The following is a 24,176-nucleotide window of genomic DNA, read 5'->3' as shown; positions in this document are numbered from 1 at the left end:
AGATTTGATTGTTATTTTATATGCTAATTTAGACCGACATTTAACTATATTTAGGGTCCCCATGTGACAGTAACGTGAAAAACACGAAGATTAAGATTTAATTTTGAATTGATTGTGCGATGCTTTTTTAAAAATTATTTTTAATTAAAAATGTATTAATATTATTTTTAATTAAAAAACAGTAAAAGAAAAAAAAAAACACGATCCTGGAAAGGCTACCGACCGTGGCTAAATAAGTCAGCCTTCTTGATTATGAAGTGGACTTTTTTATAAAAAAAAAACATGTGGGAAATTGAGCAAGCCAGGTGGTTAGACCTAACTTTGATTTGTAAGGAAATGAGAGAGGTAGGTGTCTTGTTTCATCGTTTAAGCTACTACCATCCATTCATTCGTCACTTGCTATTCAATGACAGCACATGTGAATTCAGGAATATAATTTTTAAAGATAAATAATAACATTATTTTATACATTTTCAAACAAAAAAAATATTTTAAGAGATAAATGCTATCACAATTCTAAATGAATTATACATCTTCCAGACAGAAATATATAAAGAAATTTCGTGAATAAAGCAAAGTTATTGCATATGAATAGATTTATAGGTTTGGTGGGTTGACTTTGATTAATCAAAATAATATCATTTTAATTCTTTTTAAAATTAATTTAAATTATGTTGTTTTTTTTTAAAAAAAATCAAACCATATTTTAATCGAGTTAACTTGCAAAGTCATTTAAAATTAACTGAGTTAATTTCACATGTTTTTTTAACTTGATTCGAAGTCATGTCCTAAACCGATCTGTCATTCCACGCTAGATGTAAATGTTTGTTATTGTGGTGTAAAGTATTTTTCACTTAAAAATACATTATTGTTTATATCATTATATTAAAATTATATAAAAAAACAAAATATTTTTTAAAACAATTATATTTTTAAAAAATATCAAAAAGTAGAAGATATTATACTTCCAAACGCTGGTCTAAAGTAGAATTATTATTTTTTTAACTTCTTTCCATTTAAGTTTTTTTTCCGGCAAAAAAAATTAAAGAGCATTAAAGTATTGAATAACTTTATAAAAATTCATTTTGATACCTTCAACAAAAATAAAATTGTTTCTTCAAGCCGAAAGCGCCATCGTGGGTACTTTTTTTTTTTTCTGAACAGAGAATAATCTCTTTAATCAAGAGGATGGAATCGGAGTCAAAATGCACGCAGCCCAGGAACAAGAGACCTGCAGGCCCATAGAATACAATAATTGAGCAAAAGAGATTCCAAGCCCATGGAAAGGATAGTCAATACCAATCCACCCAAAGGGCTAAGCCCAAAAAAGAACATGACACCTGTCTTTTCTTTGACCCTACGAATTATTACCATACAACCACACCAAAAGTTTTTTTCTTGGTAATATTTTTATTTATTAATATTAAAAATAAATTTTAAAAATAAAAAATTATTTAAATATATTTTTTAATAAAAAATATTTAAAAAAACAACAGCTATCACATTACTAAATTTTATAAATATTTTTATTTTTTTATAGTTATAGTTATAAAATTAACTCAGCTGCTAAAACATCAACATAGTTATTTATCAACATGAAACATATGCGATTATTTTGTTTTAAATAATATTATTTTTTAAAAAAGTTTTGAAATAAACTCATTTTATTTTTTTAAAAAAAATTGGAATTACCTAAGCAACACACAGTCCTATTAGGCCATGTTTGTTTCCCGAAAAGTAGTTTCTGAGAAATCATTTTCCAAACTTTCATGTGCTTGTTTGTCATTAGGAAAGTTGGTCAACGGAAAACACTTTCCGGTCAACGAAAATATTTTCCAGTCAACGGAAAACACTTTCCAGTCAATTTCAGTCAAAAAAAAATTTGACTTAGTTTTCAGGAAAGTGTTTTTCCCTTAGCTGTGTTTGTTTTCCGGAAAGTGGTTTCCGGGAAATCACTTTTCAAACTTTCTTGTGTTTATTTGCCAGTAGGAAAGTTGGTTAATGAAAAACACTTTCCAGTAAAAGGAAAATTTGACTTGATTTTCAGGAAAGTGTTTTCCTGAAAAATTTAGGGAGGAAACACTTTCCGGAAATTGTGAAAATTTTAGAAATGTCATTATTTGCTGATTATATTAAATTTAATCCTCAAAATTTTGATTGGTATATATATTTTGTTTTGAATATTTATTTTTCAATTTCATCTCTTAAAATTTTATTTTTATATTAACTTTGGTCCTCATTTTTATAATTGCTATTTGCTTTTTTCTTATCATATTTTTATTGAAATTTTTTATCTATCAAATTTGGTCCTCATTCTTTTGATTATTACTTATTTTATTTGAAATAATTTATGAAATATTGATTATTATTATTTTAATTTCTTCATCTTTCATTTTTTTTTAATTTTTTAGATTTGATCTATATTATTTTGATTATTATTTATTTTATTTAAGATAATTTATGAAATTATATATTTTATTTCAATTTCATTCTCATTCAACTTTTTAATTTGTAAGATTTGTTCCTCATTATTTTAATAAGTTATGTATGAATATAGGATATAATAAAAAAAATTCATCATTATAAATACTTTTTAGATTTTATTTTTTTTTATTGTAAGTGATTAAATATTTTATATATATTAGATAAACTTGAAAAAAAAATTAATTCATTAATAAATTATTTTTCATAACACAACCAAACACTGGAAAGTGTTTTCCAGTTTATTTTTCATAACATTGTTAAATATCAGAAAATATTTTTTCAAAATTCACTTTTTAAAAATTAACTTTTCCTGAAATTTACTTTCTAACAAAAAATCACTTTTATACGGACAAACAGAGCGTAAACCGGAACTTGCTATATAGGATGCTTTAGAAAAAAGAAAAAGGTTGTGTAAGTTTCGCAAGCAACGGAGGGTGGTGTGACAGGCGAGGAGGACTGCCTTGTCCTGAGCTACTATTCTTACGATCTACAAGAAACCATTCCCAACACGCGTCTCAAACGCCAAACAGTGGAAGACGGCAAGCAATGAATGGTGGCTTGATTCGAGGGTCTGTCCAACCCACGTGTCCAAACACAAGCAGCCATTTTTGTCAGCTCCCGAGCTATGGCTCCTCTTGTCTCTATATATTGAACCATCTACCTGCCATGAATAGTTGAATTGAACCTTGAAAGAGGAGACCCGGAGAGAGAATATGGCCATCAGAACCACTTGTCGCCTCCATCTCTCCCCTCCAGGCTCTGGCCCAACCCTCCCTTCTTCCTCTACAAAGAACTCCCAGGTTGCCTGGTAAGTCAAAACCTCATTTCATCTCAATTATTATCTAGAGTATATCAAGAACATGCTATTTTGCTCACAGCAGAGACCACTTTTTTAATTAAAATGACTAAATTAGACACTGGATTTGAACATTTTGCTTCGTGTAGGTTCAAGAACGAAAAGTGGAGGAATCGATGTGTACTGGGCGCGGCGTGCATGATAATCGGACTTGAAATGGGTGGTGGTTTAGTGGGTGGTGAGGATCTTGCCATGGCTAGGGAGATGCAGGTGGCCGTGGAATCAAAAGAAAACTTGAATGGGCCAAGGTGGAGTGACAAGAGAATGTGCCCTCCATGGAGTCGGAATTCGCTAGAGACTATTGTGCCGGAGAACCTTCCAAGGCCATCGGCTCACAGGAGGTGGGAGGAAGTTGGCCTTTCCAAGAAAAATGCTCCGGCCGTCAAAGTGATTGTGATCAAAAGAAGCAACGGTTGCTTCTCCATGTAAAACATACAGAATTTCATTTTTCATAGCATACATGTATTTTGTTAAGAAGTTTAGGAAAAGGACCGTATATGTATACAATATGCTTACCAAACATTGTTGAAATACATCAATAAGATTTAAATTTTTTATTTATTTTCGGGCGTGTGATTTTTAGAATATCTTGGAAACGTACTGAGCGTTGACCATTGACTTTAGAAATATCTAAGGTGGCTACAAACTGGGAGTACACGTAGTACAGATTCATGATTGGCTTAGAACGAGGAAGAAGTACAGCTAGGAAGTCTCTTCAAATATCACCAGGCGATCCCAATATGGCCAGGCCTTTTGGGCTTTATGGGCTTGTCATGCAGCAAATCGGGCCCATTTTCTTTCATGAAAACCCCCGTCTGTTTTCTGCACCTCTCCAGAAACACAGCAAGTTAGCAACGTGTTGAAACATGGATGGTGAAGCTGTAGAACAACTCCAATTATCGACTCCATAAAATATTTATTCCATTTTCATTATAATCTTAAGCCTTGATCGTGAAGAATTTGCGATTCAGTCTGAGATGTTCATAGACATGGACTTATATAATTATCTTCTAAAACAATGTTATTAGAAAACATTATAGTGTTATATCTTGCCTAAAAAGCAATTACAAAACATTCATATATAATATTTTTATAATTATAACATTCGGTTATATAATCTTGAGATAAAAAAAATAATTTCTAATTAAAAATTATATTACAAACATTCAATTTTATTTAATTTTTTTATATTCGTTAACAGTTCCAATTCCATGAAAAATTAATTACTCTAGTGTAATTTTGTTGTCTAGAAATTGACATCTAAGAAGATGATTAGACAAATGAGCTTATTTATTTAGTTTATAATCATGCAAATATATATAAAAAAAAACGATAATCATACAATCAATACAAAAGCTAACATATATAATAACAAATATTAAAAAATATAAGAAAAACAATCATTGTATGCAAACTAAATAAATATTAAAACTAAACTAGTTTATATTACTTGTTGAAATTGTTGAAATTCTTAAAAGATCTCCAATCTTAAACTTTATTACTGTCAAGGATTAATATTTTACCCTTAAAACTTTCTTGCTCCTCCTTTAGTACAAAAAAAATCTTTTTTTAATAATTTATTATTTAGATACATTTTTAAATAAGGTTCAACAAACTAAAATGAATAATATTCAATATCTCTCTACAAATAAAGCTTTATAGAATAATAATAAAAAAAAAAAACAAGTCTCTAAGAAAACTAACAGCAGTGAGAGAGAAGAATTTAAGAAAATTCTTCCATTTATCAAAGACATTTATGATTTAGAAATTAAAACATTAACACTCATAATTGACGAATTAATCATAATTTATGTTGAAATTCATAAATACATTTATTTTTTGTGCTATGATATTTTAGTAGTTAAAAATAAATTGTTGATCAAACTAGAATTTAATAAAAAAAAAAAAGAAGGTAATTTTTATCACCCAAAATCAGGAGTCCATAAGCTCACGGTCTATTCCACAAAACTATTATGGGTTTGTGGTTTTTGTTATTCAAAAGCTTATTAGGAAATAATTTATCATTTATTTTTAATTAACTTTTAAAACATGTTAATATTTAAGTTAAAGTATTTATATTGAATCATAAAACTCAACATGGTTCTAACCTCAACCGTGAGTAGATTTCATGTATAATTTGATCTTCGTATATAAAAGTTCTACTAAATATTTTATAAATAAATCCCAACATATACTTCAACTCAAACATATATAGATGATTTCGTCTCAATTCCATACAATTACGGCTCTAATTAATAAAACTAGAGAGATTATCGAATATTATCACACTCAATTAAAAGGGAGATAATAGGTAGATATGGTATTGAATTTTGTTTTTATATAAAAGTTGATCCTAGGGCAGCAATATATCAAGAATGCCCAATAATGATTTCTTGAGGACTTGTCCAAATGGCGAAGACCAGTAAGAGGCCTCTTTGGGCTACTCTGGTTCTAGTTCCATTCTTGCTCGGCTCCAGCTCGTTGAAAGGTTCCTAGACCAAGCTGGGTTGGTTCAAAACTATATATGTAGTCTTTTATTATTATTATTTAATTTTAATTCTCAAAACTTAAAACAAGCCTATATAGCAACCTATCGAGATTCAATAAGTATTAATATTTAACTTCGAAAATAACTATTCATGAAAGATTGTGTGTATTATTTTCAATTTTTTTTAATTATTTTTATAGCCTTTCTAATTTGATTTTACGAACTAAATACCATTTAATCGAGTAATTAACCTATTCGATAAACATACTCAATTATTAGATATTGCAAAACACAAATTTCGTCAAAATATTTTATTTAATGAAAATAACTCTTAAAAATGTATATATAAAAAAAAGACCTTAAAACAAGAAAAATAAAGTGAGAAATGTTACAATTAAATAAAAAAAAATATAATCAAATTAATAAACGAGATCTTCATTTGTTGTCCGCATTAAGTTTACTCCTTCAGAAAAGCAATGATGCATCGAACTTGTGTTGCTTTTCTTATCGTTTAAATTCGTTTCTATCCCACACAACACTTTTCTGGACAAATAATTCATTATTTTCTTATACAAGGCAATAGTATTGTTTTCAATACCTTCTAATCTTTAACATCAAAACAATAAAAAATTTAAAAATATTAATTTAATATTTCTTTTTCCGTGTAAAACACTCAAAAAAGAAGACTAATAAACGCTTGGATAACACACATGTGCGGAATCAAAGAACAAGATGAGAGGAGAAGTAGCGAGAAGAATGGAAACTTTATCTGGAACACGAGTTGTGCAAACAAAGCAAGCAGCACAATTTTCCTTTCAGAGACTTGGGTGCCATAGCTAAGGTAGAGCCCGAGGAGTAGAGGCGAGAAAACGATGAACCAGATCTTCATGTGTGATATTTGTGCACGCCACAAGAAAAAACAAGAGCCATCCAAACAAAGAATTTCTCAGTAACGTGTCAGAAATGGGGTTGAAATTTTGAACGAGGGCTGCATCTAAGCTGGTGATGTTTCTTTTAAGGCCTGCATAAAGCTATTTAGTTTTGACAAAAATGGCGAGTACGTAGCTCTAGCTAGGTCTATATACATTCTAGTTTTCAGTTGCAGCAAGAGAAAATGAAAGGAAAGGAAAAACGAAGCCATGGTCTTACTGGGCCACTCAAAAAATCATCCTTTCACATGTCTCATAGGCAAGATCTTGTAGCATCTCGTACGGATTTTACAGAATCATAGAATTCACTAGGCTTTTTGGTGACCAAGAACATGTGTTGATTGCTTCAGAAAAAAGATATGTTCAGATTTTTCCTGCTTTGATGTCAAGATTTTTGCAAGAAACTTAGATATGCATGTTTAATTAAGATGTGCCAAGGGCTTTACTTTCTTTAATGATCGTAAACTTTCTTTATATATATATAGACACACACTATTATAGTGGTTTTGGTGCTATGATGTACAATATTTTTCGCTTGAAAATACATTAATATGATTTTTTAAAATATATATATTTTTATTTTTTACATTAACATATCAAAACCGCTAAAAAATATTAAAAACATCAATTTAATATATTTTTTTAAAATAAAATGCATTTTAAAAAAATATTAAAAAAACATAAACTACCACACTCTCAAGTATTCACTGAAACAATAGCTTCGAGAGCTACTATGTGCACACTTTATACACTACTAGATTTAATAGTTTTACCGATGAAAATTTCTAACGGTTTTTACACTCATAGTTTGTCAGTACATCTATTATATACCAACAGGATAACGAACAGAAGTAGTCCGTAAGAAAAAAAAAATCACTCTCATCATTCATTTATGGTCTGTCCGTAATAAATATACCGATGGATTTACAGATGGATAAAGATTTCAAAAAATATTTACCCGCTCCATTCCATTGGTATCTTCATCAGTAAATTTAACATATCACAGACAGGAAAACCATATATAATGCTATCAATGTTTTTATTTATCTGTCGATATATTCATCAGTATATATAGTAAAATACAATTGTAATTTTGTAATTTCATAGATAAATGAACAATAACAGTTACATTTACAATAATTTTTTTCCAACTATTCCTTAAATATGCTAAAAAAACAACTCTGAATTCTGAAAATTCATCAAATTTCCCCCTTGCCCCTATCTAAATACATTGAATGTAAGAGAGCCAAACTTCACTTCAAATGTCTCGCACTAGAGAACAAGTCCAAGCAAGAATCAGGAGCATTTCATCAACATCGGTTGAGAAAATTTTATCTGAAGAATTCGTGCCATGAGATGCATTAAACACTGTTACGAGAAAGAAACGGAGATGCATCACTGATCAAACGTTTCAAATGAACTAATCCCTCTCAGCTTAAAATATTGCCTCTCCCTTATCCTAATTCAGTCCCAGCTTATGTTCTTTTCAACTATTCCAAGAAAGAAAACAAAATCTTCTCTGCTTATACCTATATTAATATCACTGTGAACTTCAAAATTTGATTGCTTGAAATTAATTACAAATATCTAATGGTTGAAATAATATAGATTATCCACAAGTTCACGACCGTAACAGGTGTTACAGAGTTTATACTTTCAATTTTTATTAGGTTAATTGGATAATTTTATCTCCAACCACAAATCTAAATCAAGATCTGGATAGAATGAAGAATCATCCCCGTATTTATTTTTCAATCGGCTGTTATATGTATGCTAAAAGAAAAGGTAAATTCATTAAATTCAAGAAAATATTAACTTAAAAAAATAATTAAAAACAAACATTCTACATAGTACTGGGCTTGGATATTCACAAACTGTTGTACTTTTTTTTTGTCATTACTCCACACATATGTTTAAAAAAAAAAAAAGCTCTTGTGTCCAAAAAGCGTGGCCTCCAAGAATTTTTTTTTTGTTAATTAAATATATTTATAAAAATTACTAATAAAAAATAGATATAATAAAAAAAAAATTATCATCTACTTCACATTTGAAACAAATAGAATAGATTTGCTAGCGTGCATACTTACAAAATCATAAGTACGCGATTCTGATTTTCAATACCATGCTATGGCTGTCGCATGAAACGAGGGTATTATTGACAGTTAATTTTTAAGAGAACATTTACATCGTTGGAACAGGAGAAGTTGTACTCTCACATTACGTGATAGTTTTCCAGATTTTTATGCTAAATAATTTTAAGGATTACAGGCAAATATATGTCCCCCATGTGACGTTTTATGCGCAATCATTGTAAGTGGCCTCATGGCCTGATGAAGAACGCAATTAAATTAATCATGATGTTGCCAAGAATGAAAGAACATGAACCCTAAACTCATCATATTAATTATTGAACACCCAGTGTACTTCTCGCAAGGAAAATTCCATTTCTATACAGCAAAACGTGTTCAAATTAATGATTGCCATAAGAACACCCCATGAAAACGATAGAGTGAAATCCACAGCTAGCTAATGAGTGTCCAATATTAGTTATATAAGCAAATAGTACTATCCCTCTACAGAAGCTAAAGCAGCTTCCACCACCAGCAGCAGCAGCAGCAGCAGTATCATGGAGACATGGACCTAGATATTGATGAAGATTTCATTGATCATTATTCGACTAAAAGGATATTCCAACCATGCAAGACTACCTAACCTAGCTAGCTGCTGGTCCAGACGTTCATAGCATCACAAAATATTCCTTGGCAAGTAAAGCTTGCAAACATGGGTCCTGATTTTATGAGCAGCGCCATGCGGCCATGATCACCAGCCCGAACAATTTGCTCAAACTTTTTGAAAGTGACACTGATAGTTTATTTAGCTGTATATCTCCCCATGCGGCCCTTCACTTTTCTCCCTTTAGTATCAATTTAAAATGGGAAAAAAAATATAAGATCCATGCTGCAGAGAGATTTGATTGCAAAGTTACTAGCTAGGAAATGGATCCTTTTCAAGCTTGTTAGCAGAAAAAAGTTATGCGCATGCAACTATGGAGTCAGGTAATTTGGATTCTATCGTACGTAGGCAGCATAAATATTAGTGGCCGTCGCAAAAAGTTTTAGGTTCCACCTTAGTTTATAGATTAATTTTGAAAGTTTTTTAAGGAATGAGCCAGAAATTCTGCTCTGTAATTGATAAATCCAGCTATAAAAGCTAAGGGTTGCGCATGATTCCTTGCAATCATATCTATGGAGAGGGATCGTTTGATTGTATTTCTGATATTGCTGGGCTTCGTATAATCCCAGCTTTGTTGGATCTGCGATTTCAATTTCATCCTGCAATCTTGCAAGTTCATCAACTTATAAATTGGTCAACATATCTTATGTTATAGTCATGTTTAAAAAGAATAATTCAAATTGATTTGATTTAATTTAATTTTGATCTTATTTTTATAATGATATTATTTTTTTAAATAAAACTACACCATTTTAAATTGAATTGGATGAACCCATCCAACATGTGATTTAAACCTTAAACGAGGTCATGTGCAACTGAGGTTTAATTACTTTGATTAATATGGAGATTTTAATTAGTAGTATTTATTGAAGAATTTTATGATACTTGAAAAGTTTTTGATGATATTTTATTAGTTACATTATTTTTTTAATATATATATATATATATATATATATATATATATTAAGAGAGATAGATTAAAAAAAGAAAAGAAAAAAGAACTACCTAATCAATTAGGGGTGATATCTCTCCCTTTGGTGTAAATTGTAATCCCCATGAAAGGAGACTGTAATTGCAATTTCATCGTGTCATCATAAAAGGTCAAAACTGTACATTCTGAAGCATCCTAGCCGTTAGATCTACCTTGGAGTTCCATGATGGCCCTCTTTAGCTGTCTAATCAACGGCTCATATTCAAGCATGTTCTGCACCACAGAGATCCAAATTTCAAGCTTAAACACATTTAGTTAAATTATACCACAACAGGCAAAGGGGTTTTCGACACGTGTAATAAAATGTTATGACGAAAAACCCCCGACCGTCAAATCAAGAGTCCCCATTCCTAATACGAAAAAAAAAAAGATTCACTTCTAAGACCAAAAAACTTAAAAGCGTATTTTTCTCTGCTTCAATCACTGTCAACAGTCAAGGTCGTTTTGGTATTTTCGAAACTTTCAGTCATTAAGATTCTATTGGAGGTTAGAAATGCCACGTGACTGTCAGGGCATGACGGTTGCTTATGTCACGTGACACCAGCGACTGAATACACAAACTTGACCGGGAAATACAGAAATCAATCCGTACAACCTCTCTCATATGGTATTTACTATTTTTTATAATTTTATAAGTTATTTGTTTAAACTTGTTTTTTTATCTATATAAAAACTTGAGTATAAAATAAAAATTATAATTTTTCTAAAAAAAATTGAACCGGATAAAATAACACCATCAAACACCCAAAAACCTGTTTTTTAAGACAATTTTTTAAAAATAATAATTTGAAAAAATTATATCCAAAATTTAAATGCATTTATGATTTAATTTAGCTCGCATGTATATATGTTATTATATTCAACCTCACCCAAGGGATCCACATGAGACTCGGTTAATTACGAGCTTGGCTTAATTCATGTTAAAAAATTATATGAAAATTGACTTGATAAAACTTGGGTAATTTAATGATTTAATTAATTTATGACTTGGTTAAAATTTTGTTTGAATTTTTTTAAAATATTTTATTTTTATTTAAAAAACTCTTAAAATAATATCATTTTAGATTGAAATAAACATGTCAAAATCCAAGCCTGCACCGGATCAAATTTAATAACTTTGATGTGAGTGTTTCCAGACTATATATGACGATCAAGTTGTGCAGGACCGACGAGCATTTTCACCACTCAACCAATTCCTCAACGGTCCATAATTCAATATCCAGTTAGAGGATAGGTACTGTTGCTTAGAAACTTCAAATAATTTCTCACTAAAAGGTTTAATATTTGAATCCAGAAAGGAATGATGGAACGAGGATTTGATGATTAATTGTCGAAGGGATTTCCCGTTATATTGCTCAAACCCATTAATAAAATTAGTACGTGTAAATATAATGCTTTAATGATTGCAGCAGCAGATGAATGATGCGATCGATCGATATGAGAAGTAAGAAACCTTTTCTTTCCTGTTTATTTTCCAAGAACGTTCACAGCTGAGATTAATTTGTGCAGTTTTCTTGCACCTGACATTAATAAGCTTGTAATGGCCAAGAACACAATGCAATTCTCTCCTTCACAGCTGCAGAATACACGAGTCCAGGCAGTTTTGAACAGTCATAGATGGGCTCGAGCCCCCAAGAGATAGGTACCCACAGATCTCATCGAGCAAACTGGTATTAAGAATGGTAGATATATGTGCATGCGCCTGTGAAAATAGCTTGTCGAGGAGGCAGCTGTGACGAACAAGAGAGAAAAGGAGAGGACCCTGTTGACACAGTGGGGGGACCTTTCACATCGGTTAAGCTGATACGTTAATGTCAATGACAAAAAACCTGTGATCATGGGTTTAACGAGAATGTTTGAAATCGGAACCAAGCTCTCTCCGGTCACCTTCAGCAACTATCTATGTGTGCGTCGCTTGCTTGACGACGGAAGAAGGAGTGTACAGTGCATATCTGTTGGGATGCTAGCAAGAAAATCAATATATTTTCTTGCTCGATATGTTTACTGTTTTCTATACGATTAAACTCGGCTTTTATATATATATTTGTAATTTTCAATAAAAAAAAGAAAGAGGGAATAATGCTACAATTACAAGCAAATCATACGAATATATAACCTAAAAGTATGATATAAGTAAAGCTCAATCCTTGGAGATGAATTCAGCATTATACAGATTGGTCACCACTTTGCCAGTTTCTCACTTCAAAGCTCAATCCTTTTTGGAAACTAAAGCTGATTGAAAGATGTTTGAAAGGAAAGATCATGGTTGTTGCGTCGACATTTGATTTAACTTCAACTCCGACTAAAATTAAAAAAAATATATAAAAATCTCTGTCGGTAAAACCCTTGGATTTCTTTTTGTTAAATATGTTTCTAGACTCGGACAACTCACTGTTGTATGATTTAATTATTGATTTGTCAAATTATTAGCACACGAGCTTCGTCACTTTACAAGTGTTACTTTTGGTAAGTGGATTAATTTATATATTTTTCTAATGTCACAACTACCCTAGTTTCATAGGATAGGGCATCATTGCTATCTTGTAGTAAAAAAAAATTCTTCACGGGTGGATTAATATTCTTAGCCATAGTTATTTTTATTTGCTTTTTAATTAAAATATGCTTGATCATCATAAGAAACATCCTTGGTTGTCACCTTTACATCTATAAGTAATTATGAGAATGCTCGATGGTTAAAATATAAACCCCAAATTAAACTCAAAATGTTAATAAAACAAATATTATGTTAATGAGTAAAGTGAATGTTTTAATTATGGTAATGATGATAGATTTGACAATCAGATATAAAAAGGTTATGTGAGAGTTTTAAAAAATAAAATATGAAAAATATCAAGAAAATAAAAAAATACAAAAACACAAATAAAATTTAAATGAAAGTGTTGTGCGAGGAAAGAAAGGTACTGAAATATAAATTATTGAAATTCAAAGTAGCCCAGCTTAAATTTGGTATAAACAAGTGATGAAATCTGTAAAATATTACTCGAAAAACATAAAAAGGTATAAAGGAGGGATGCAATAGCAATTTACAAATAAATAAATATAAGAATTGGTCATGAGAGGAAAAAGAAATAATGAGAGTTGAGTTTTTATTTTTATTTTTCTTCAATTCGTGAAACCTAGGAAAAATTATAAATTAAGGGAGAAAATGAGAGATTTTGTTATTGTAAACACTTAATCCCCTGAAATTAGAGAGTTTGGTCGGGGGAAAGTTCTTTTTCCATTACCTTTACATCTATAAGTAATTATGAAAATACTCTATGGTTAAAATATAAACCCCAAATTAAACTCACGATGTTAATAAAAGAAATATTATGTTAATGAGTAAAATGAATATTTTAATTATGGGAATGATGATAGATTTGACAATAGGAGATAAAAAGGTTATGCAAGAGTTTTAAAAAATAAAATATGAAAAATATCAAGAAAATAAAAAAATACAGAAACACAAATAAAATTTAAATGAAAGTGTTGTGCGAGGAAAGAAAAGTACTGAAATATAAATTATTGAAATTTAAAGTAGCCCGGCTTAAATTTGGTATAAACAAGTGAAGAAATATGTAAAATATTACTCGGAAAACATAAAAGGGTGTAAATGAGGGATGCAATAGCAATTTACAACTATATATATATATATATATATATATATATATATATATATATATATATAAGAGGTGGCCATGAGAGGAAAAAGAAAGCATGAGAGTTTTTTTTTTTTACTTCAATTTGTGAAACCTAGGAAAAACTATAAATTAAGGGAGAAAATGAGAGATTTTGTTAGTGTAAACACTTAATCACCCGAAATTAGAGAGTTTTGGTCGGGGAAAAGTAAAGAGATTGAAAAAAAAAGTAAGGAAGGAAAGATGAAGAAAGAAGGGTAAAGCTTGGAGAAGTCTTATATGGTTAGCTTTCAGAGTACCTATTATTGCAGGTAAAATGTTCAAAGCTTATTTGAACAAGATATAAAGAAGTTTAATTGATTTTTGATTAAATTCTTAAAAATTTTATTTAGGATTCTTATATGAGATTTGGGAAAAATTAGAATTGGTTGTGAATTATTCTATTTGATAAGGAAATGATTTGAGAAAGTAAAAGTTTTGTTAAATTGAAGTGAAAATCTTAGTGTAAGGTGATGTTGTTGGCCGACCAAAAAGGTAAGAGAACTGAAAGTGTTATAAGATATTTAGATGTTGTATATTATATGGTTTAAATGTGTGTGGCTGTGATGATGATGATGATTTGAAATCAAATAATAACTTATATGTTTGGTTGTAATGGAATTTGGATGTCTTATTACCTTGGATATTTTGGGAATTTAGTCAGAATTAGGAAAGAATTGTGTTTCTTTTAATAAATAAGTGTATGATTTTTTAGAGAAATTGTGTTCTTGGTGATAAATCCATTAAGAGTGATTTAATGTATACTTTAAAGTATGTATAGATAAAGAATTGTTAAATTTCATCGAAGTTTCAAAGGTTAGTTTGTGTCAAAATATTGCTAATGATTTGATGATTAGATGAGATTTTGTGAGATACATTAGGTTAAAGTTTTTTATGTGCCTTAAATTTAGGCTCATTGAAATTATTGATGAATTAATCATGTGATGAAATCCTAATGATTCAGGAAAAATTTTCAAAGCCCAATCTCGGATAAAAGGAGTTGGACCATCTCGAACAACAGGTAAATGCTCACCACCTCTTTGAAATTAAAGGTCTTAAACTTACATTGATATGAATATTTTGCTTGATTATTGAGTTTGATTGATAGAAATGTAAAGCAAGTATAGAAATAAGATAACAAATTTAATGATTGATTGACATCCATGAAGGGATAGCCAGATTGTTGTCAACCAAATGGGTTGCCATATTTTTTTGCTTTTGTGAGCTGATAGCTGGATTGTTGGCAATCAAATGGGTTGTTGGATTTATTGGCTTTTGTGAGGAGATTGCTAGATTGCTTGCAATTGAGTAGGTTGCTGAATTTATTTGCATTCATGAGGGGATGACTAGATTATGAACAACCAAATGAGTTTGCTGAACTTATGGTATTGTAAGGGAAGCCGAAATTATTGTGATAATTTGTTAAGAACAAATGGAAATGATGAATGTTAGGTTATAAAAAAAAATATGGGTTAAAGGTGTTAGATTTATCCAAATGTTAAAAAAATAAATTAATGTGATTATTTAGTAAAAAAAATCTAATGCCTATAATATTAATTAAAACTTTTATGTTATTAATTTTGCATTCACATGTTATTCACAAGCTAGGCTGGAGCATTAGGTCTTAGTGTATTAAGTTTTACAGTTTGCTAATCAAGTAATGTAAATAACGATATATTATGGATATTTTAGGAGATATATGTAATTTTAAGTTTGAGTTTTGTGTTATGTATTTAACATAACTTTGGTGTGGGTGTTGTAAACTTATTAAATATGATAATTACTTAGAAACAATATTTATGTATCATATGCCGACTAGTGTATTTTAAAGAAGTGTTATATATAGATGAAATGTATGGATACTTTTAATTCTAAATATCTTGTTTTTTTATTTAATACATGTTTAGTGATAAGTTATATCCTTTTATTTTAAATTCCTTTATTTATGATGTCGAGAATTGCTTATTACTAAAAAAGAATATTTATATATTGCTGGAATGTTGAGAATAGAATTGAGACAAGTTGTGATAAATGATGGTTGGATCAAGAATGAGATTTGAATATGTGATTAGAATAAATATTAATAACTTGGTATATTTAAAAATAGAAAAAACTCTGTGAAATTTTCGACAGGAACTATAAAAAAACAACTCTCTAGTTTATCAAAGAGTTAATAATGAACATAACACGTTTGTTATTTAAATGTTAAGGCTATTACAATTGGTATCATATCTAGGTTTTTGATTTAATAGATTGATCGAGTGATTGATGAAAAATTAAATTATTGTAAGATATGATGTGTATTATGATAATAATCAGAGAAGACCTCTAGAATTTAAAGTTAAAGATCAGGTGTTTTTAAAGATTGCACCATGAAAAAACATTATCCGATTTGGAATTAAAGGAAAACTAACACTCATATATATCAAACCTTTGACATTATTGAAAGAGTTAGACCTATTGCTTATCGATTAATGTTGCCTTCGTACTTAGCAAGGATACACAATGTGTTTCTTGTGTTGTTACTTTAAAAAAACAAAAATAGATCTTACGCTACTCTTGCCACAAGTGCAATTAAAATCAATGAATATTTGACAGTTAAGGTGAAGCCATTGAGCATTTTGGACAGAAGTGAGAAGGAATTAAGGAATATAAAGGTTGCAATAGTAAAAAAAAAAAATGAAGAATAAACTTGGGAAAGAGTGTTGGAAACAAGGAAGAAGTATCCTGAAATATTTTCAAATATAGATATGAATTTAAAATTTAAGAATTTTTATAAGAAAAGGGAAGGAGAGAATGTAAACCCGTGAATAAAATCCACAATGCTAGTAAGGAAAATATTATATTAATGAATAAAGTGAAAAAAATAAATATTACACAAACGGGCTGTTTTTTAATACGTGTTTACATGCATAGATTTTGTAACTTGCCCATACAATAAATATTACAAAAACTTGACTGTGATAGCAAAAATAGAATAATAAAAGTAAAACAATCATTGATGTTTCCTTGAGGATATGGGGATAGGGCATTAATAATTCATTAGCCTAGCCCCTTTTCTTTTTCTAGAGTGCACGTCTTTATACTCGAAGGTCCTTTATCTTAAAAGCTAGGTATTCATGGTATGGTAAAAGCAACATTTATTTATGGAGATGCTTTTTATAAAATAAATCTAAGGTTTTTTTTTTTAATAAAGTATGATGAAGTTATGTTTTGTTTTGTTTTAATTATAATGTGCTAAAATACTTGGTTAATGAATAAACCGCTTCATACAAACAAAATGAACGTGAATACAAGCATGTTAACTTTAACTTGATATTTGATTGGGAAAAAAAAAGGTTTAGTAATATGGTAGCAGATGAAGTTAGCCCTAGCTAGTTTATAGTATTACAATGATGAAGAACATATAAACTTTGTTGTCTTTAATTAATATAAATTCACAAGTATGATCACTTTTTAATTTCTTTCATTATCTGCAAGGTATAATTTTTTGTTATTAACTTAGGTGTTCGGGCCAGTTTGCACGCACATCGACTGATCCCACAAGCCCTGAAGTTAACGACCATGTAAGCCTCTAGTGACCATCATATTAGTAACCACAGGGCTCGAACCTGAGATCACAGCGGGAGTAGACCTCATGGTTCCAAGCTTTTATAATTGGGTCACATACTATATGGTTATTTGCAAGGTATATCTTTTTTTATTATTATTATTAACGTGAGTGTTTGGGTCAGTTTGCGCACACCTCGACTAATCCCACGGGTCCTAAAGTTAACGACCATGTAAGCCTACAGTTGCTATCATATGAGCAACTATATGGTTCGAACCTGAAACCACAGAGGAAACAAACCTTTTAATCTCACACTATTAACACTGGACCACCTCTTATATGGTTATTCGCAAGGTATAATTAATTACATATGTGATGGAATAAAATGCCATGCATTGCATATTCAAAGAAAATCAAGGGTGGTGCGCGCATGCAGCCTAGCTAGAGCTCCCAAACCTAAATACCTTATCAATTGCATAGATATTAAGGAATATAATCCAATTTATGTCATGCTTAATTAAAACCCTATACATACAATCAACTGATAATTAATGCCAGGAGTGGTTGATATCATTTTTCTCGAGTTTATTTCTTATGGTTATTTATACTCTTGCTGGAATAAAACCAATCCAAGTATAAAATAACAAACATCTCGGAAGTCAACTCGATCAAGGATCTGACTTAGAAAAAGACTAGTATTATTAGTTTGTTGGTAAATGATTAAATATTTGTTTATTAAGATTTGATCAAGTTAATATATTTTATATTATAAAATAAAATTCTACTTAGTTAGACCCTAGATTATAAATTTTTGAAATAACCTACTAGATTAGGTTGATCGGGTTATAATAACTATGAATATAGTTTTTAATTTTGTTTTGAGATTTGACTTAAAAAACCTCGAGTTATTGAGTTCGATTCAACCCGTGTATTAATTTTTTTTATCAAAACAATGTGGTTGAATTCTTTGTTAAGAAAAAATATCCTGGTATTTATGTGACATGATTGAATAATTTAATATTTTTTCTAGTTCAAATTAAAAGATTATAAATCATCAAATTTTCAAATTAGTTTATTAAGCGAAGTCAAGTTTAATAATAAAATATCTTTCTTTTTTTTTTTGGGAAGAATTGATGATTATTTTTATTTTACCATTGGATTAAAACTTCATTTTGCAGTTTTCACATGCTATGATTAAATCTATTTTTCCAAATTAGGTTTAAAAATCACATGATCTTAGAGTCAAGATCAAGAAATTTCTTAAGTCATTAAATCAACCCTTTATTATTTATTTTTAACAAGACATGCCATCTTTTCAAAATGTGATGAATTTCGGTGTTCTTAATTTCTAATACATGAATCCGTTTTTCTTTTTCTAATTTTTTATGGTCAACTTATTTTTAAATTCCAGGAGAGCTCATCAAAGACCATTCACGAGAAGATGCCACGTAGAAATAGTGTAAGAGTCAAACATTAGACGGCTGTTTGACTTACATGGAAATAAATCTTAAAATGTTTCCCCCCCCGCAACAAATCATAAGATGCTTAGTAGTTTCCACGTGGCGAAACAAGGAGCCCTTATGAACAAGACCATCACTCTGTGTGCTCCACCACCGCCGCTCCTCAAAGCGCGTCTATGATTTCTATTGATGATGCGTGAGATTTTTTTTTTTTTTAATTATATGGATAATTTGTTTAAAATTCAATTAAAAAATGAAATTCAGTGCTAATATAAAATATCGATTCGAACTAATTCTAAGTACTATGATTAAAATAAACATATCTATCTTTTCATTTTTTATTCACTAATTACATAATTCTAAATGTGTTTTTTAGTTTAAAAATCCAAACTTAATCATCACAATATCTCAAAAAATAAAAATAAATTTAAATTCATTCACTTCACTCTCTATTACTACTATGATTGTTTCTTTTAGACAAAATACTCGGGAGTTTTTAATTAATATTTATTGTTGTGGTACAATTATCTTTTAAATGTTTTTAAAATTATTTTTTATTTGAAAAAACATCAAATTAATGATTTTTTAAAAAAATATATATTTTTAATTAAAAAATACTTTAAAAAGCATGGTGTATCACAATTTCAAATACACATGAGTATGGGTAATTGGTGTTTAAAATTTTCTTGGATAGTTTTCAAGCCATACTTGATTAGTTTTGGATAATGTCAATACACTATAGAATTAAACACCAAAAAATGCACCACACCGAAGAAAATAATTATGGCAGAAGATAACAAATAAGAGTAGCATTTAGCATTCCATGGTGTGATACGAAAATTCCTTGGAAAAAAAAAAAGTCTTGAAACTTACCTCTCCAGCACTCCATCCATTGATATAAAATTTAAACACTAGAAACCAAGTGATTTAATAGTAATAAATTTAGATTAAAAGGTTTATTTTCCCTATAATCTCGAGTTTGAGTTATAAAATTGTTAATATAATAGCCACTAAAAGTTTACATAGTTATTAACTTTAAAATTTATAAAATTAGTTAATATACACGTAAATTAACCTGCACATATATATTAATAATAAAAAAAATTCAAACATAAAGTTTTTGGGATTTGCATGTAGGGCTCCAAATGTGTTTTGATCTTCTGTATTGCTAAGGATCGTTCACAAATTCAAATGGCTTGGAGAGTATTCTCCACCATTGAAAAATGAGAGTGGAGATTTGGTAAAAAAACATTAAAGAATGAAGAGGTGAAGAAGCAGTCCATGTTGAGAAGAGAGAAGGAAGAAAAGGACTTTCGAAATACTAATCAGGAACGAGCAAAATAATGGATTAATCGTATTAATCTAAAAAACCGAATTAATATATCTAATGAAAAAACCAATTAGAAAATTTTTAAAACTAGACCAATTAAATTGAATAAATATTTCTAAATAAAAAATACCGAAAAAGCTAAGATACATGACATGAAAATCACTCTCAATTATAAAATACACAAGCTAGGTTTTTAAAAATAAAAATTCAAACTGAGTTATTTGGTTTGAACTAGTTTTTAATTTTTTTTAATTTCCAACTTGATAGGATATTTTAGTTTAAATTGAGCTAATTAATTAGTGGTTATTTTTTATAATATTTTTTGTTTTGAAAAGTATTAAAATAAATTTTTTTATTTTTTAAATTTATTTTTTATAATATTATATTAAAACCATGCAAAAATACTAAACAAATTACTTTTTTTTTTTTTTGAAAAAAGGGTTAAAACTAGCTTCCAAGCATATCAAAAAGCTATTTATATCTCATGTCCGGGACATTGCCTTCTACGACTAGATTACACTCTCCCAGAAAGAAGAAAAAAACTCTGCAGAAGGCTGAGAAGAAAGCCTTGAGAAAGAGAACTGAATCCTTTCCTTGACCCTTACGCCTTCATCACACCGTTCCTCTCTCTCTCTCTCTCTCTCTGCTAATATTAACTCCCCCTCTCTTCCCCATATTTCTTCTCTCTCCACCTCTCACTTCTCATAAAAACCTCTGTTTTCTATGCATTTAAAACCCTCAGTCTCACACACGCTCGACCTCTGATTCTCTTCTCTTTCACTCTTCGCTCATCAAACTTCACCTGAAGAACCCTTTGTTTCTCTTTAAATTCCCATTCTCTGAGAGGGTAAAAACAGAGCAAAAACAGAGTCATTGTAGGTGCAGGAAACGGAAGAACTAATCTTTTTTAGTTTCTTTCACTTTCTTTCTTGTTTTTCTTGGGATTTCCAACATGGATTCTTGTAAAGAGCAAGAACAACGAGGGTTTAACCAAGCAAAGTTCGTTAAGGTTCTTGGACCTATCATTGTAGGTGCAGGACCATCTGGTTTAGCAGTTGCAGCTTGCCTTTACCAACAAGGAGTCCCTTCTCTAATTCTTGAAAAAAATGACTGCATAGCTTCTCTCTGGCAACAAAAAACCTACGATCGCTTAAAACTTCACCTTCCTAAACAGTTTTGTGAACTCCCACTTCGTGGTTTCCCTGATGATTTCCCCAAGTACCCTACAAAAGGCCAATTCATTTCTTACATGGAGTCTTATGCTTCGCATTTCAGAATCCAGCCTAAATTCAACCAAGCCGTAAAAACGACAGAATTTGACCACATTAAGGGGGTCTGGAGGGTGCGAACTGAAGACCTTGAGTACCATTCTAGGTGGCTTATTGTTGCTACTGGCGAGAACGCCGAGCCTGTTATACCTGATATAGTTGGTTATGACAAGTTTGAAGGTAATATTCTACATACAAGTGAGTACAAGTCTGGTTCTAAGTTCAAGAACCAAAGGGTCTTGGTTGTTGGGTGTGGCAACTCAGGGATGGAAGTTAGCTTAGACCTTTGTAGGCACAATGCAATCCCTCACATGGTTGTTAGAAACACAGTAAGTGATCCAATTCCATGTTCCCTTTCAGTTTCCAAAGAAATTGATGTTCTTGTACAGTAAATTGCTCGGTTTTGAGATTGTTTTTAGATTTGATATGTTTGGCTTCTGATTATCTGCATCTTATTTTGTAAATACAGGTGCATGTTCTACCCAGAGAGATGTTTGGCATGTCAACATTTGGGATAGCCATGGCACTTCTAAAGTGGTTACCTTTAAGATTGGTGGACAAATGTCTACTTCTAGTAGCCAATCTCATCTTGGGCAACACAGACCAATTAGGCCTCAAACGACCAAAAACAGGCCCGATTGAGCTCAAGAATGTCACTGGAAAGACACCAGTGTTAGATGTTGGTGCATTATCACAAATCAAGTCTGGCAAAATTAAGGTAAATTAAGCGCATCCAAACAAATTAACCCTTATTCTTTTCATTCACATTTCTGTGCCTATGTGTAGCTGCTTTTTGCAATACCTTTAGGCTTTTGGCTAACGTTTGTTAGGGTTTCAGGTGATGGAAGGTGTGAAGGAGGTAACAAAAAACGGAGTCAAATTCATGAATGGACAAGAAAAGAAGTTCGAGTCTATAATCTTAGCAACTGGTTACAAAAGCAACGTGCCTACTTGGCTCAAGGTAGGCATCGTACTCGTATAGATGACCTGTTTTGCATTGCTCTTGTTTTAGTTTTAGCTCCATCTTCTTATGAATCATATATCCCTTTCTGCCCTGGACACATGCACAGAGGGCAGACACCTACAAATCTCTTCTTTTCTCCATGCAAAAAAGAATAAAATCAGTAGAAGTCTGCTTGATTTTATTATATTTTCTTTGTGGGGTTTTATGTGATGTTGCTTTCATGACATCATATCATTCGGTTTGCTAAATGAACCTAGAAATTTGTCCTTCCAGTTTATATCTAATTGATTAATGGGAATAACCTTTTACTGATTAATCTCTGCCATGGTTAATGCAGGGATGTGATTTTTTCACAAAAGATGGCATGCCCAAAACACCCTTTCCTAACGGCTGGAGAGGCGAAAATGGACTGTACACAGTTGGTTTCACAAGAAGAGGTCTCTTAGGAACAGCCTCTGATGCTGTGAAAATTGCACAAGACATTGGTGATCAATGGAAGACAATCAAGGGCAACGATAAATCTTGCAATTCCCATGTTATCGTACTCGGAAAACCATGGTGAGGCAGATAAAGACGAGAAGGGGGAGAAAATTTGGGGTAGATTTTCTTAGGTTAAGTTTTTAGATGGGAGATTGATTAATTGTTCACTTGACGAGGACTAGTTTTCAAATTTTCCCTTTTCTTTCTTGTACATTCAGCCAATTTTGTATGGGAGTTTCATCTCCACTTCTCTTGTATCTTTCTAAACTCTGTACAAAATAATTTCTAAGTAGAGTGGATCTTGAATTTCAAAAATATTGTGACATGGATCCTTCTTTCTTTGGTTAAATTTATTTAAAAATAAAAAAGAGTAGTTGCACGTGTGTTTAGTCATTTACAGGCAGATAGGTTTTTAAGAAAACTAAGGTCTGCAGCAACACCTTCTTGCTCACAGTGCCAGCAGCTTTTCATAAAAGCAGAATCAATTGAGGCCCTCCAAGAGATATTTTCCATCTGCAGAAGTAAGAGAAATTTAGTAGAATGGAATAATCTATTTCTAAAATCTAGTGTTTTCACCCTTTATCCATTAATGTGTTGAATGCTTTCCTGTCCAAAAACATGCAGGATAAAACTGATGTCTCTGAGCTTAGCGGTGTGTTCATCTAAAGTTATTAAATCTTAATCTGAGTTACGGGAATGGTGAATTAACTCTTAATTTTATTTTAAAATTTTTTGATCACATCAACAGTTACCAGTTAACCTATTAGGTTATTTAATTTTAACACTTGGGTCAGGTCTTGGATCGATCCACATGTCTTGGATCGATCCACAGGCCTGAGCTTATTTTTATAAAGAATTTTTGTCGCCATTGAAATTGAACACAGTAACTTTGTTGATAAGAGAGTGTTTTAGACCCAACTTGAGAAGGCAAAAGACCTAATTCCTTTGTAAATCCACCAAACCCAT

General features: G+C 30.6%; 2 protein-coding genes across 2 annotated transcripts; both read left to right on the top strand.

Moving 5' to 3' along the window:
• Positions 1-2,991: 2,991 nt before the first annotated feature.
• On the top strand, positions 2,992-3,901 carry LOC118050329 (protein CHLOROPLAST VESICULATION). Its single transcript, XM_035060652.2, has 2 exons — positions 2,992-3,292; positions 3,430-3,901. The coding sequence occupies exons 1-2, from the start codon at positions 3,198-3,200 to the stop codon at positions 3,767-3,769; spliced, it is 435 nt and encodes a 144-aa protein (XP_034916543.1). The 5' UTR covers positions 2,992-3,197; the 3' UTR covers positions 3,770-3,901.
• Positions 3,902-21,019: 17,118 nt separating this feature from the next.
• On the top strand, positions 21,020-23,640 carry LOC118050330 (probable indole-3-pyruvate monooxygenase YUCCA4). The gene is made up of 4 exons (XM_035060653.2): positions 21,020-22,095; positions 22,236-22,484; positions 22,605-22,727; positions 23,068-23,640. The coding sequence occupies exons 1-4, from the start codon at positions 21,451-21,453 to the stop codon at positions 23,290-23,292; spliced, it is 1,242 nt and encodes a 413-aa protein (XP_034916544.1). The 5' UTR covers positions 21,020-21,450; the 3' UTR covers positions 23,293-23,640.
• Positions 23,641-24,176: the final 536 nt, after the last annotated feature.

The sequence above is a fragment of the Populus alba genome, chromosome 6 (assembly GCF_005239225.2).
Source record: "Populus alba chromosome 6, ASM523922v2, whole genome shotgun sequence".
NCBI classification, from domain to species: Eukaryota; Viridiplantae; Streptophyta; class Magnoliopsida; order Malpighiales; family Salicaceae; genus Populus; species Populus alba.
The sequence above is the reverse complement of the archived record's forward strand: the minus strand, read 5'-3'. Positions and strand labels throughout refer to the sequence as shown.

Bases quoted from the DNA above. Each gene is read 5' to 3' on its own strand.
- LOC118050330 (XM_035060653.2), top strand. From the start codon at position 21,451: ATGGATTCTTGTAAAGAGCAAGAACAACGAGGGTTTAACCAAGCAAAG. The intron at 22,096-22,235 runs GTAAGTGATCCA...TTGTAAATACAG, and splicing joins ACATGGTTGTTAGAAACACA to GTGCATGTTCTACCCAGAGA. The intron at 22,728-23,067 runs GTAGGCATCGTA...TGGTTAATGCAG, and splicing joins ACGTGCCTACTTGGCTCAAG to GGATGTGATTTTTTCACAAA.
- LOC118050329 (XM_035060652.2), top strand. From the start codon at position 3,198: ATGGCCATCAGAACCACTTGTCGCCTCCATCTCTCCCCTCCAGGCTCT. The intron at 3,293-3,429 runs GTAAGTCAAAAC...TGCTTCGTGTAG, and splicing joins AAGAACTCCCAGGTTGCCTG to GTTCAAGAACGAAAAGTGGA.